The 13,967-nt window shown below is 37.9% G+C and overlaps 1 protein-coding gene across 4 annotated transcripts in view; it reads left to right on the top strand.

The window, feature by feature from the left end:
- The window catches only part of PCDH15 (protocadherin related 15), a 388,852-nt gene that overhangs the window by 109,002 nt on the left and 265,883 nt on the right, over positions 1-13,967 (top strand). For all 4 annotated transcript variants that reach the window (XM_075504147.1, XM_075504150.1, XM_075504148.1 and 1 more), the window contains exons 5-6: positions 6,587-6,706; positions 12,113-12,223. In XM_075504147.1, coding sequence (XP_075360262.1) covers positions 6,587-6,706; positions 12,113-12,223 — 231 coding nt within the window. The remainder of the gene's footprint in view (positions 1-6,586; positions 6,707-12,112; positions 12,224-13,967) is intronic.

Raw genomic sequence — 13,967 nt, forward strand, 5'->3', positions numbered from 1 at the left:
TCAGCTTCTTAGTTTAAAGTATAAAATAGAATGTCTGTTTCCTTAAAATAACTATATCCTTTTTCAGCGAAGTGTTATTATCTGAGCATTTATAAATGAAATAGCTAATTAGAGTTAGTTAATAGGAATAAACCCACCCTGCGGGGGGGGCAAAGGAAACACCCTACATGTGTATGTGTGTACCTATATATTTATGTGCATGCTTGTGTGTATACATATATGTGCATAAATAGTCTCCATTGTATCTGGTCTTCAGTGGGACTAATGCAGACACAAAACAGCCATCTGCTTAAAATTAACTGGCATTTTGTGTATAAGCTATAGTCAAGAAAATGAGGTTGTAATTAAGCTATTGACTTTTTATAGTTGCCTGGGTTATGAAACAGATTTGGGACATAATTCAGACGAATCCTAAGTACTGCTGTTCTGACATCTGAAGTAACTAAGCTGATCATCACTCTTGGGCTGCTGCTACTGTGTGTACCACACCGCAGAGTCTGTGCAAGCACTAGGACAGAAACAGGCTCTTTTCCTTTATGGCACAACTGGCCTGGTGCCGCTGCTCTGTAAAGAGCATGGGGTTTCTGGTTTTTCATCTATATTATAGCAGGCTCTGGCCTCACCAGGAGCTTAGCGTAGCACAAGTGCAGAAGCCCTTTAGAGGGATGCTACCGTTGAGGAGCAAGTTTCCCATTTCCATTTCTTATCCTTTTTCAAGACAAGCAATGTATGTGTTGCAGCCAAAAGCAAATCTAACTGCTATCCACAGCATTATGAATCTCCTCATAAAAGTAAAAATACGTTAAGGTTGATGTTAAAATTTTTATGATAATTAGACTCTGCAGGGTTATTTGTTTTGTGTGTTATAGATTTTTATTCATATGAAAACGTCACATCGTTATTCATTTAGAAAAAAATCCTGACAAAATGACATTAGCCTGGGGCTAAATTTGACCATGCGTATTAGTGACTATATATTAGATATTATTCCAGTATATTCAAACAAAGTTCTATAGTTAGGTTGAAATTCAGAAGAATTATGCAACTCCGTTAACGCTCTACAGGCAATTCTATAGTATTGCCACAAGGGTTTTAAATACATATAACCTAATATAGGGACTAGAAACTACAATCTTGTATTACTAAGGCAGAATTGTGGTTGTCTGTGTTTTAAATCTTAAAAATTTTATTTTAAAAATTTTATCTTGGTAATACAACTCTAATTCTGCATTGCCTGGGTTTTATAAGACTTGACTTTTTTGTATTAATTTTTCACATGAGCCTTACCTGAGTGCTACAGAGGTGTTGGGAAGCTCAGGAGCATTTAATAGCAGGGGTTTTTTGGAAATGGTAGTGGAGTTCCTAGAATACTGTTTGAAGTCAGTGTTACTTTATTAAATGTACGTAACCTTATAGCTGATGAGAATTTCCTGTTTGTAAACCAAAATTTTAGAGTTGGTTTGGTTTTTGGTTTTTTGGTTTTATTCCCCCCCCCCCCCCTTAAGTTGGCAGAGATGAGAATCCTTTGCAAAATGAGTGTGTTTCTTGAACTTCAGTCATCTTAAAACTTTGGCTTTGGGCTGTTGAGAATTATAACTTGTGCTGAATTTTCATTGCTTCTGGTGTAATTATTCATCTCTTTTTCCTTGTGGTATTGAAATAATTAATCTTTTCAGGTAGACATCATCAAAAGAATATTAGCTCAGTATGATTAACTGTAAATCTTACTTTGCGCTGCTGTTCAGGGCCACTGTGAAAAATTATTCATTTTTAACTTTGTAAATAGGCAATAATAGGAAAATTTATTTTCAAAATGTTTTATGGAAGCGTTGAACGTTCCTGTCTGCATCTAGACTTCTAATAGACATAAATCATGTTGAAGAGGAAATTTTTAAGCATTACAGCTGTTGACTGTGGAAGAATAAGATTTATTGTATCCATTTCCTCTCCATTTGTTTAATTGCATTCTTTTGAAATCTTACTTGTTTCTTGTCATCGTGTTCTTTTTCACCACGTTGAATTCCCACAGAGATGATTATCCTCAAACTGTCACTAACACTCTCATAATTTTTTCTTTACAATTCCTAATATTTAATCTTGCATAAGGTAAGACACTCAGCATGGTCAAACAGTTTACTGCATAACTTCAGTCCCTTTCTGTAGGAGATACTAAAGTTTAACATGGAGAAACAAAATTCCTCTCCAAGGTATTTTCTGAAGTAGGAGACAAGTGGGGCTCTAGACATAGCTGAAGCAACACTTTCTGGAGCCATTTTTGGGTCCTTCTGAAAGGCAGCAAACCAAAGGAGCCAGGAAGCCCCTCTGTAGATGTATTTCCACTTCCCCCAGCTGCCAGAAGCGTTGTTGGTGGAAGATTTTTCAGAGAATTAACTGAGTTGGACACTGCGGGGAAAATGGGTGCTGTGCAGAATCTCTCTCTTACAGGTTGGCATAGCAATGATGTGGGGTGGTTTGAGCTCTAGATAAGTCTTTACTGTCTAGAGAGTGTGTGCACCTACTAAAGAATGAATTTGATCACTAGTTTGAGAAATCATGTATATTATGTAGTATATAATACAAAACCATCCTGGTGTTCTGCTTTTCGCCAGTGCCGAAAATGTGATTAGCCAGTTTGTTCTGCTTGCATGTGCATGTATTCAAATGACATGCCCGTTTTATGTCTGCATGAGATCAAACCCAGTCTTTCAGCCTGCTCTTTTAGCTTTTGGATGTTTTAGATACCTCCATAATATTTGCTAGAAAAATATGCCTTTTATTCCCATGCTACCTGTCTTTCTTCCTAGGAATGCAGTTCCTCATGGGCTGTTCACATAATAAGTAATTCTTACTTAAACAAGAACAGTGGGATTATTCAAGTTGGTAAAGAACTGTGTATATATATATAGATAGATAGATATACACACACACACACACTATATGTATATATTACTATATATATAGTCATGTGTTATAAGGTGAACTGAGTTCCTCCTTATTGTTCCAACAATAAAGTGAATGATGACAGCAGTGTGTCAGAAAACCCTCACAAATTGTGAGTAAAAGTGATATTGCTGGCTAATGGTAAATCATTGCAATGTTGACAGCTCAGTGTAAAAATATTGTGTAGCTTTGAATGCTGAGTGCCTCTCTCAAACGATTAGAAGCGGAGTTTGAGACATTTAGTTAAGAGCTCATCTGAATTTTTCCAAAGGCTGCAGTAGTGTCTGATGTGAGACCTGGGGCAGGCTGGAAAGTTGAGTGAAATGAGTTAATTTTTTCCTAACTTTCAGGAAGAGGGAGTGACAGGAGACTTTTTTTTCACTGTCCTTTCTAATATCGTTTGTATTGCATAAAAGAAAATGCAGATAACGTAGAAACCTGTGTATTAGGTTCATGAAGGTCTGCACATCTGCAGTCAGTTATTTTGGATGTAATACACTAAATCCAAGACTTTAGCTTTTGACCTTTACTGTAAGAGTGTACAATTGTAATTCTGGTGTTTACTGCTATTTCCATTTTACAACTGTCTCCTTTGTTATTACTTAATGATGTGCTTTACGTGCCGGAGCCTTTTTATGTTAGTCATCATTTATCTACACCCTGTCAGGACCCCGATACAGCTGCTCTGGTTGAAACAGAGCAAATAGTGCTGGGCAGAGCTGCTGGCTGAATTCAGTGGAAACCAAGCTTTTACATGCTTCTGAAAAGCAACAGAGCTCTTGGCATCCTTCAGCTGTGAGCACTTGTGCAGGTCCCACCCTTCCGCAGCCTCTTGGCAGCTATGGAGGTACCTGGTTAGGGCAGTCTCGATGTCTAGGATGTTGCACTGGAGCTCTGCCCTCTCCCTTTGCAGGACGTGGCATTACAGCATCCAGCTAGAGGGAGTGGTACCAACACCTCCTTGGGTATCTGTCAGCTCTTGGGCTGTTCTGATGTGACAGGATTTTTTTTTTTTTGTTAGAGATCTGTCGTTTGATTTCCAGCAGTAACTTCTCATTCTCCTGAGAGCGCATGCTCTCATGGTGTGACAGCCGCCCTCAGGTGTGGAGCAGGGAGCAGTCCTTTGGAGCGAGTGCTGGGAAACGTGTAGGCAGCCTAACAGAGCAGCGTAGTTAATGAGTGTGGTGTTTGACAGCATGTTCCCTGCCCTGCTTTCCAGCCTGTTACGCATGTGTTGTCTTCAAAGCTGCTCCTCTCTTCTTCGTCTGGGAGCACTGAGGCTTTTTTCTGTTTTGACAGCAGAAGCAGAGGAGATTTCCATTGGGTGCCAACCCCTGACAAGCTAGCGTGGTGCCCGGCTCTTTCCCCTAATGAGACTGTATCACTTAACCAATGATTAATTGGTTAAACTGTTTTATTTAGTGTTGTACTGGGTGTCCATGCCCACGTAGAGGCTGAAGGGTCTCTGTGAGGAGAGGCTGGAGCTGCCCTGGGCTGGGCACAGCCAGTTCCAGCCGGTTCCAAGGGCCTAGCACAGGGCCCAGCTGAGCCCCTCAGCCAGGCCGGCAGTGTCTCAGGGAAATGGATTTAAGAAAGGGGAAAATGCTGTGCAGCAGCGAGGAGTGAGGAAAAAATTGTGAGGAGGAGAGGAGTCAGGAGTGAAGCTGAGCCTTGGGAAAAGGGGTGGAGTAGGGGAAGGTGTTGTTTTGTCTTTGTTTGTCACCATCCAAATGTATTTTTAATTGGCAGTAGGTGAAATTAATTTTCCGGTATTAATTAATAAAATAAATGAATTAATAAGTCTAGTCTGTTCTGCCTGTGAGGGTAATGGGTAAGTGATCTCCCTGTCTCGACCCTCGAGCATGTTCATCTGATTTTCCTCCCCTGTGCTGTTGAGGAGAGGGGTGAGAGGGCACCTGGGTGGGTGTCTGGCAGCCTGCCAAGGGCAGCCCACCATTAGTGGGGAAAAAAACCCTACAAACCCTCCTGTAAATTTTCCAAATTGGTTTTTAGGTTGCTTTGTTCTTCTATCCCCTTACAAAACCATGAGAAAGCCCCTTCTACCCTACACATGCAGTTTGTCATTAACCAGTAAGTTATACTCCTTGGTTTATGACAGTTGACTCTGACTTTATACTGTCAGGCAAGGGTCATGTTTCTGAGGTGGTTGCTCTCCTGAATTCTTGAACGGCTGCTGCTGTACCAGAGGTACAAGGCAGAGACTTTCTGCGAGGTAATTATCTTGCAATTAGTAAGCATGAGGGAACAGTCAACTTCCTACACCCACATTTGGCACCTCTACTATCTGTACCAATAGTAAGCAAGTCAAGTTTGTAGCAAAACATAAACATATATAGTTGTTGTGGCATAGGTAATGTGAATAAGTATTGTAAATTAAGCCCCACCTGTTTTATCATAAAAAAGGCTTTGAATTGGTGTTTTTCATTTCAAAGATTCAGTATTCTCAGCCTTTAAAATATTTCTCAGAGAACTCTGTCAGCCATTAAACTCTTAAAGTAATAGCAGGAAATAAATTAGCAGGAAGTAAAACTGCAAATAAATTAGCAGTAATTTATTATAAAAAATAAAACAAGACCAGGTACTACTATGGCTATAGGAGGAAATGGGCAGTTGATTATTTGCTTTATGGTGTGAACTACAGAGTATGAAAGTGAAATAACATCCACATTTGTCCTTGCCACCTTCTCTTTTTACAGCATTTCAAACCTTTTTAGACCCTATGGCTTTAAAGATGTGCAACAACTTAATGTAAAATTCAGAGGAAAGAAGAGGGGTCAGTGGGTCTCTGTGAAGTCAAGGGCCAAAAACTTGGGTGTGATGAGAGCAGCAGCAGGAAGCAAGTCTAAGAGCAATGTCTATGTTGAATCCAGAACTGTTTGTTCATTTGTTTTTCTTTTTCGGGTTGATTACCTTACAAAGTTTTCTGAATATTAAAACTGAGAAATGATGACTCCCAAGAAGTCAGTTGGACTTCTCTCCTTGATCTCAATGGGTCTTGATTTCATGCTATTTATCTACGCTAGGATAAATATAAATTGATTAATTTTCAAAATATAATTTTATGGTATTTAATTGCTGCCAACAAAATATTGGAGAAACAGCATCATTCTTGTGTTTGTTTAAAGCCATAAAGCTCTCTGCTTGTCTGTATTTGTATGTAATAATATTTATCTGGTGCTATTCACATTGTTATGAAGACACTGTTAAATAAGTTCTGTTTACTTTTGTAGCTCATCTTTATTTTCCTTCCTGAGTCTGAAAAAGTAGCTTTTATTTTTTTAATCTATTTATATTTATTTCATTTATTCTGTCATTTTTAAGATTTTGGTTTTTTTCATCTTCATCTTTTTAAAACAAATGGGGTTCTGTTCTGATGCAGACGATCTATGGAATAAAAATGGAAATTGGTTTCATTCTCTGTGTGATACTTGGCATCAGTTAAAGTACATTGTGTCTAAGTAGTTGCTCATACATGAGGTTCCAGGGCGAAGAAAGGGGAGGAGAGAATGCCAACCTTGCATTATAGACCAGAGTTATGGGAGGGGAAGCTTTGCAAACAGTTCTTTAATTGTTTCTAGTATACCTTAAGGTTTTAATGGGTATCTGTCTGTCTCTGTTCTTGCAGTTGACTCCAGTTGGAACAACCATCTTTACAGGATTTTCTGGAAACAATGGTGCTACTGACATTGATGATGGTCCGAATGGCCAGATAGAATATGTCATCCAGTACAATCCTAATGACAAGGTAAGTGCATTTAGCTTTTTTCTTTCAGAGGTGTGTGTGTGTGTGTATATATATATATATATATACACACACACACCTACCTTGAAGCAGCAAACGAACAAGAGGTTGATATATATATATATGTGTGTGTGTGTGTGTACATATATATACAGCAAACGAACAAGAGGTTGCTGTTGGACTTCATAAAGAAATTCTTTCCTTCATGATGTAGAATATCTTCTCTGCCTATGAGCCTTGCTTGCCATGTAAACACAGCTGAATTTACTTTCCTTTTCATTGCCATACTGTTAGCAGCTGGATTACTTCAGTATCAGTCATTAATAATCTCCTGTCTTCTCCAGTGTTGCTCACACACTTCATCTTGGTTTTGGCATGCCTTTTCAGTCCAGGATAGGTAGTTGTACTTACTCCTACGCATTTATACCTAATGGATTCACAGCTAAGAAATATTCATAGGCATGGCTAAGTTACTCTCAAAAGAGACATTCTGACTTTTCTCATGGAGCCATTTATATTTAAAGATCACTGTTTTAAAAAAAGAGGGATATATATTATTAAAATAAAACACTAGTGATCCCTACCTATTACCTTTGCGAACACACGCTTTCAGAGACAAAAAGGTTAGAATATTAAAATAAATTCTTTTTAGGGTCAGGTGTGTGAATTTCTCTATTATAACAAGGTTTTGCACATGGGTGATTTGTGTGAAGTGTCCATATGCATTTTTGTAGCAAATTGGAAGTAATTTTAGCAGTCCTTTTTTGCAAACCAAACTATCTTTTGCCATGGGCGAAGAGGACAGTTACTGTGGATCAGCTGGTGTGATAATTTATTAAGCAGGCTAACCTGATTATGTATTCATTCCAAAGATGACATAGATGTTAAAGTAGGGGGAAAAAGTATAATATATAGACTTAGTAACCTCTCATTGAAATTCCCTACTTAAGGGGCATTTGAGCAGAATGGTTTTGTGGGAAAACAGCAATCTGATTTGCAGTTTCATTAGAAGTGTAGGCACACAAGTTCTGATTCAATTTGCACTATTTAAGCTGTACATCTCATAGAGGCTTCAGTCCTATTTCCATTGAAGCCAACAAGAGTTCAAGTATCTACTGAATTACACTTAGCTTATACTTTTTGGGAGGTAGAATTTTATAGAATAGTGACAGTATCAAGGAATAATTCAGTGTGAACTAATAATATGAGCCTACTTTTTTACTTTCCACTGGGCGAATTGTTGATTTTTGCATAGCTACATGCTGAGGCATAATATCTACTTACTATACCTACGTATTTTTAGGACAGAGACTGTTTCTTGAGAAACTTTGCAGCGCCTTAAGCCACAATCTTTTCTGGGGAGCATTGTTTTGCAAAGAGGCAATGTCTTTTTGACAAAAATAGAATTGTGATGTTAGGTTTTTGGGAGGTAGGGAATTTTCTGACTTTATAGGTTATGTATATTTGGAATTATTTCATTTTTTAAACGTTTGCAGTTGTTTCTGAGAGATTAAATTGATTGCACAGACTTGAGCAGTCTCTTGAGTTACGACACTTCAGTGAGACTACTGAAATGAGTAAAATTACTAGTGCATGATGTGTGGGTTCATCATGTTACGTTCTCAGCTGTTCTTTGTACTGGCAGTATGTATGACTGAAGAGTTTCTCTCCTAAACTTTATAAACAAAGGCAAGGGTTTTCTATGGAAATAGTGAGCACTAAAATGTTATGCTAACATCATCTTTTAACTCTTTGCATAACAGAAGTGTTATAAATAAATGCTATTCTGCTACCACAAATACTTGAAAAGTAAACAGCGGGCAGGAAGGAGCAACAGGAATGGACAAGCAGTTTCAAATTCACAAAAAAACCCCCCAACCTTTGAATTTTTCTCTCCAGCCTTTTTTCTTGACTTATAGTTACTTAACTTACAGTACTTAACAGCTCACATAATTTTTTCTGTTTCAGTAAAGACTATGAAAAATGTTGGTGCTGAGAAAATACCTGTTCCGGATAACTTTAGAAAATTGAAAGTGTTTTTAAAAAATTAAACATTTCCGCATACATTGAATATGTTGGTATACTGAAAACAATAATAAATAAAAAAAATCCAAACCTCTTAAAATATTGTTTCTGTTAAAATGTATTGTGGCACAGTGAAATAGAAGAGCTGCTTTGTATTTAATTTACTATTAAGTCATAGCATTATATTCCTCAAAGGCATCCTGGGAAATCATTCTGAAAGCATCTCCCACAACCACAGTAGCCTCAAGTTCAGTAGAGAGGTTTGTCTAACCACTAGTGAAGGACATTGTAGCATCCCTAAGTGGTTCGGTCTGGTGTTTTGCCACAGGAAGAGTTAAAAAACATTTCCTAAAACTTTTCTTTTTCTCTCTTACTCAGTGAAATTTGCTTGTTCTTGTTGAGGGATTTCCATGGTTGGAACAACTTATTTGGAGTAGTTAGTTGCTTTATTGCATCTTTGCCTTATGACTTTTGTATTCCAGATTAAATAAATCTGATTCTTTCATCTGTAGATAGCCTTTATGCACGTAATATTGCTTTACCTAGTCATGCATTTTGTGCGTGTGGTTGACAGAGATGACTTCTCGTTATTGTAAGCTACTTCATCTCAGCTGTCAACTTCCAGAAAGTTACTGCATAGTATCTGCTGCAAGTGGATTTTCCTCCTTAACCTGGGAAACAATTGTACCGCGCTCAAAAATGATGTGTACGTCTTAGTGCAAAATGTCTCTATTTTTGTACTTCTAGGATCCACCTCTGTTGTGTGATGAAGATGTCCACAGTGTTGTTTCACACCTATGACATAGTCTCCTGCCTTAGAAAAAGCAGACTGATTATAGCTCATAAGTTTCATTGGAAAGTAATTTAGGCATTTGGGAAAAAAAAGAAAAAACCTGTAAAAACAAGAGGTGTTATTCTAGAAGTTCAATTTTATTTAATTATTTTGTTGTTTAATTGGGAAGATATATAAAAGCCAAGTAGAAAAAGGAATGCAAATCATACTTGACATAGGGCTGGGCTCTAGCTATCACGTAAAGAAATGCTGTAAAACTTTTCTTAGCTGTTAAAAGCTAAGGATCAAGTCAATTAACTTGCCAAAAAGATTCTGCCTCCTAATGCAGAGTGGATTTTTAGATCTCCAAGGGCTCTCTTTATACCTGAAGGTTATTAAAACAAGTTCTGGACTCCCTCCTTACTAGCTAATTTTACTGAGATTCATTGTATTGTGTTTGGTGAGGATTCAAAAGTAAACATTTTGAGTTTCTCTGGAGTTAGGGAATATGTATAATGCTTTTGTACACTGATTTTTCACCTGTCATCTCTGGGGAGTAAATTGAATTGTTATCCTGGTGACTTTTCCCATTTTAAATTTGCTGGCCCATATTCAAGACTATGGACCAACAAATGTTCTAAGTTATGAAGACTGCTGTACAAAAGCATTTTGTTATCTCTGTTTTGAAGTGAAAGGAGAACCAGTTTTGTTCTCTTGGAGTAAGCAGGTGACAAAGCAGTGTCTTGATATGCCTGACTTCCAGCATGTGCTGGCTCATTTCGCTGTTGGCTGGAAATGCAACTGAGATGTGATGGTGTTGTGCACATATTTTAATTGCCTTGACACTTCATTACAGTTTGGGTTGCAGCAGAAATAAATGGAGTTTGCAGAGGGATCACAGGGTTGATCTGATGTGGTACCTTCAGGAACTGTGGCACAAACTTATGTCTGGAAGTTAAGCTTTAAATCACCACTGAACAATTGCATTTCTGTGCTGTGTTGGAGCAAGAGGGGACTCCGGATATAAGCAGTTTGGGAAGAAATTGAAGTTTTCTGCTGAAATTTTGCTGATCCTTCCTAACAGTTTAGATTGTACACTTCTGCTTCAGTGCATCCTCATGCCAAGATCTGCCAAGGAAAAGGCAGTTATTTTGAGAGTGCCTTGGCTGATTCTCAGTTGCAGAGTCTTTTCCAGCTGGTTCTGGCCTCTTAAATCAGACATAAATGGGTTAAAGCAGTTAGGAGAATCTTCGTTGTGAATTAGAAGTGGCACATATATGCGTGCATGTGTGCGCACATGGCATCATCTCGTACAGCAAAGATATTAGCCCTTAGTTGCATAGTTCACAACCTGCTTGCTTGTTTCTGTAAATACCATTAAAAGAAAGGAAGGAGGGGCAAAAGCAGTGAACCCAACCCTACTTGGTTCTTCCTTCTTCCAACAGTAAGAGTCTGTTCTAGTTTCCTGGTTTGCCTCAGTATAAATACTGTAATTTTTTTTTCAGTGGGAACTATGTATTTTTTTAATCCAAAAAGATGAGTGCCAAACTCAGACATAAGCAAACAATGCCTCCACTGTTTAGCAGAGCCCATGATGTACTTTCCAACCCTTTTTTTCTGCACACCACAAATATCTGCAACATGGTGAATTTAGCAATCATTATCATTTATTTGCTGAAAAACAAACTACAATATAAGCAGATGTTTCAACTTTTAGAGGAAAAAAAGGCCTTGTAAGGCCTTTCTAAGGAAAGAATAGTACTCTTATCTCTGCAGTGGAGAGATTTTGGAATATTGTATTGCTTATTACGCGTTCAACCTACTTACATGTTAACTGTATTCTACATAGATTGAAGCATGGAAAGATTTTTTTAATGTGATTAATTTGATAATAGAACTGGAACCAATTCTCACATCTGAAACCTGTGTCTGTGCCTGTAGTCCTCCTTCCAAAATGGGTCATTAGTCAAAATGAATCCTTTAAAGGTGTGTGCACAAATTGAATTTCATCTGATTTACCCATCCTGACTTACCCTGAATCTGAATTTACTAGTGTATGAACATGTGCATAACTGCCACAGGCAACTGGCACCTAAGTGTGTAGCGTTGATGTTCTCCGTGTGTTTGCTACTTCATTGCCCTCATGAAAGCCAGAATAAAGAGAAGATAAGTACAACGATGTGGGTTTCTTAATCTCTAATACTTGATACTTTCTATGATAGTGAGAAAAAATAGATGAAGGCAAGCCAAACTGTAAAAACTGAAGACCCGAACTCTCAGCTGACAAATAGGGATATCTTGTCTGAACATACCACTGCAAATTCAGTATGGTATATCTGCAAGAAGCAGGATAGTTAGACTTCAGTTTGTGGTTGGAAGTAATAATGTATATGCAAAGAATCAGAGAACTCTGTTATGTATAGGTTATTTATTGTGGGGTTCTTATGGAGTAAATTGGGTGGGGAGAAAACATAGAACACTTTAAAATCTCTAATCTGGAAACATATACAATTTTGGTATGGCATCCAATTGATCATCTTGTCGTGCCCTATCTGAAATGTGCTTTAACTTTGAATGTGTTCAATTTTATTGTGCTGTTTTAACTTTTGCAGACTTCCAACAGGACCTTTGATATTCCTCTCACTTTGTCCGGAGCAGTAGTTCTACGGGAAAGACTAAATTATGAAGAAAAGATGCGTTATTTTGTCATTGTTCAAGCAAATGTAAGTATAGATCTTTTAATGGCTATTTATGCCACTGGGGTGGCACAAATGGGGTGCCACAGGTGGGGTTTTAGTTTGCAGATTTAGATTTTTCCAAGGAAAGGAAAAGTCTTGTTGAAATACCAGGTCTGATAATACTCTTCTCCTGAAGATCTTATTTAAGATTTATCTAGGTCGTTGAAAGCTTAGATATATTATTACTGGTTAAAAAAGCTTGCTCAGTGTGTGTAACAAGACAACCTTTTGGCACAAGGAACAAGTTGCAAATTTGAAGTACAGCCCATGCAGAAAAGTGCATTCTAGTGTCACTAAGTGTTCATTTCCTAACAAATCCAGCGATGCTAATTTGATCTCGGGTGAGTTTAATGGATACAATTGAGTTGGATCCTTCAGGTCTGAAATGCATTTTTCTATAAAGAAGTGATTTTTCTTTCAAGTCATATTGCAAGTGTATATAGAGGTTTTTACAGAGTGGCTGGCAGTGGATAATGCATACTGAGAAGAAAAGTGATGCTTAAGCTATATCTAATATATCTGTTATCACAGAAGTTTTTTGGTGCCCTTGAGGGCTGTGAAAGCTTTTTTTCCCCTTTTTGTCCTTCTGATAACAGCCGAAATGAAAACTTTTCCTCTGTTGTTTACCTCTCTTATGATACTACTTCATTTGTGGGAAAATGAGAATGCTCTGAAGCAAATTTAGATAGCTTGCTCCTGAATTCGACGACATTTATATCACTGTCGTCTTTCTGATACAGAATTGTAGGTACATCATATGATACATTTTACAATCCACTTTCCTACATATTTTGTGGCATGTTCAGCATTCCCCCAATAGAAGATAGGCTCCAGGGGTGTCTCAATGCTTTTTGCACTTAGATATATCTAAAGATGCTTCCTGGCTGTTAGAACAAGTCGTTTTATCTGGGTAACATTACTTGCTGATGTCTTGAACAGGAATATGAGACGTCTCAGAACTGGTTTGCCTTGTTGTTTTATCAATAATTTATTCTGCAGATCACCACTGTGTATTTACAGCTCTTTTCCTTTGATGTCAGAGCTGTGAGTTTCAGGAGACACTGCGCTCCTGGAAAAGTAACTGGGGTAGTTGAGCAGGTCATGTTTTTCAAGAGAAAGGCATGGCGTGCAGCAGTGCGAACACCTCATGTGAGGAGGGAGGTCTGTCACGCTGCAGAAACAACTGGTGAAGGCACAGCTTGGGATGTGTGGTGGCAGTACTACAAAGCAATCTTGTATTAATTTGTTCATTCCTTTCAATATATGTCCTTATACAGTAAATTGTCACCTTTGTGGTCCTGGGTTTGGGACTACAGCTGTGCTGATAGTTTCTGTATTGTATTTATACATAATGGGGCAGCTTGCATGATTGAAATGTCTTGCTAGGCCATGTGTTCTCTCAAACATACCCAAATGGGAACTGAGCTCACTAAAGTTTTGAGTGCTTGCAGATGAGAAACTAGATCTCAAAGAAAGGCTCTAATCAAGCTCTATAGCCCAGTTTTTTTAGGAGTTTGCCGTATGCACCCTTTTATATATTTTTTTTTTATTTTACAAAATATTGCAGGCTGCATTTAATTCTCTCTATTGTATGTACTATGCAATCATACTTGTATTCCACTGATTACATTAGCAGTGATCGTTTATTGTTCTTGCATCCTGAAGATACTACATGAAATTAATTACTCTGTATCTGTGCTTTGATCCGGTATTACTCAAAGGTGCATAT

The sequence above is a fragment of the Mycteria americana genome, chromosome 6 (assembly GCF_035582795.1).
Source record: "Mycteria americana isolate JAX WOST 10 ecotype Jacksonville Zoo and Gardens chromosome 6, USCA_MyAme_1.0, whole genome shotgun sequence".
In the NCBI taxonomy this organism is placed as follows: Eukaryota; Metazoa; Chordata; class Aves; order Ciconiiformes; family Ciconiidae; genus Mycteria; species Mycteria americana.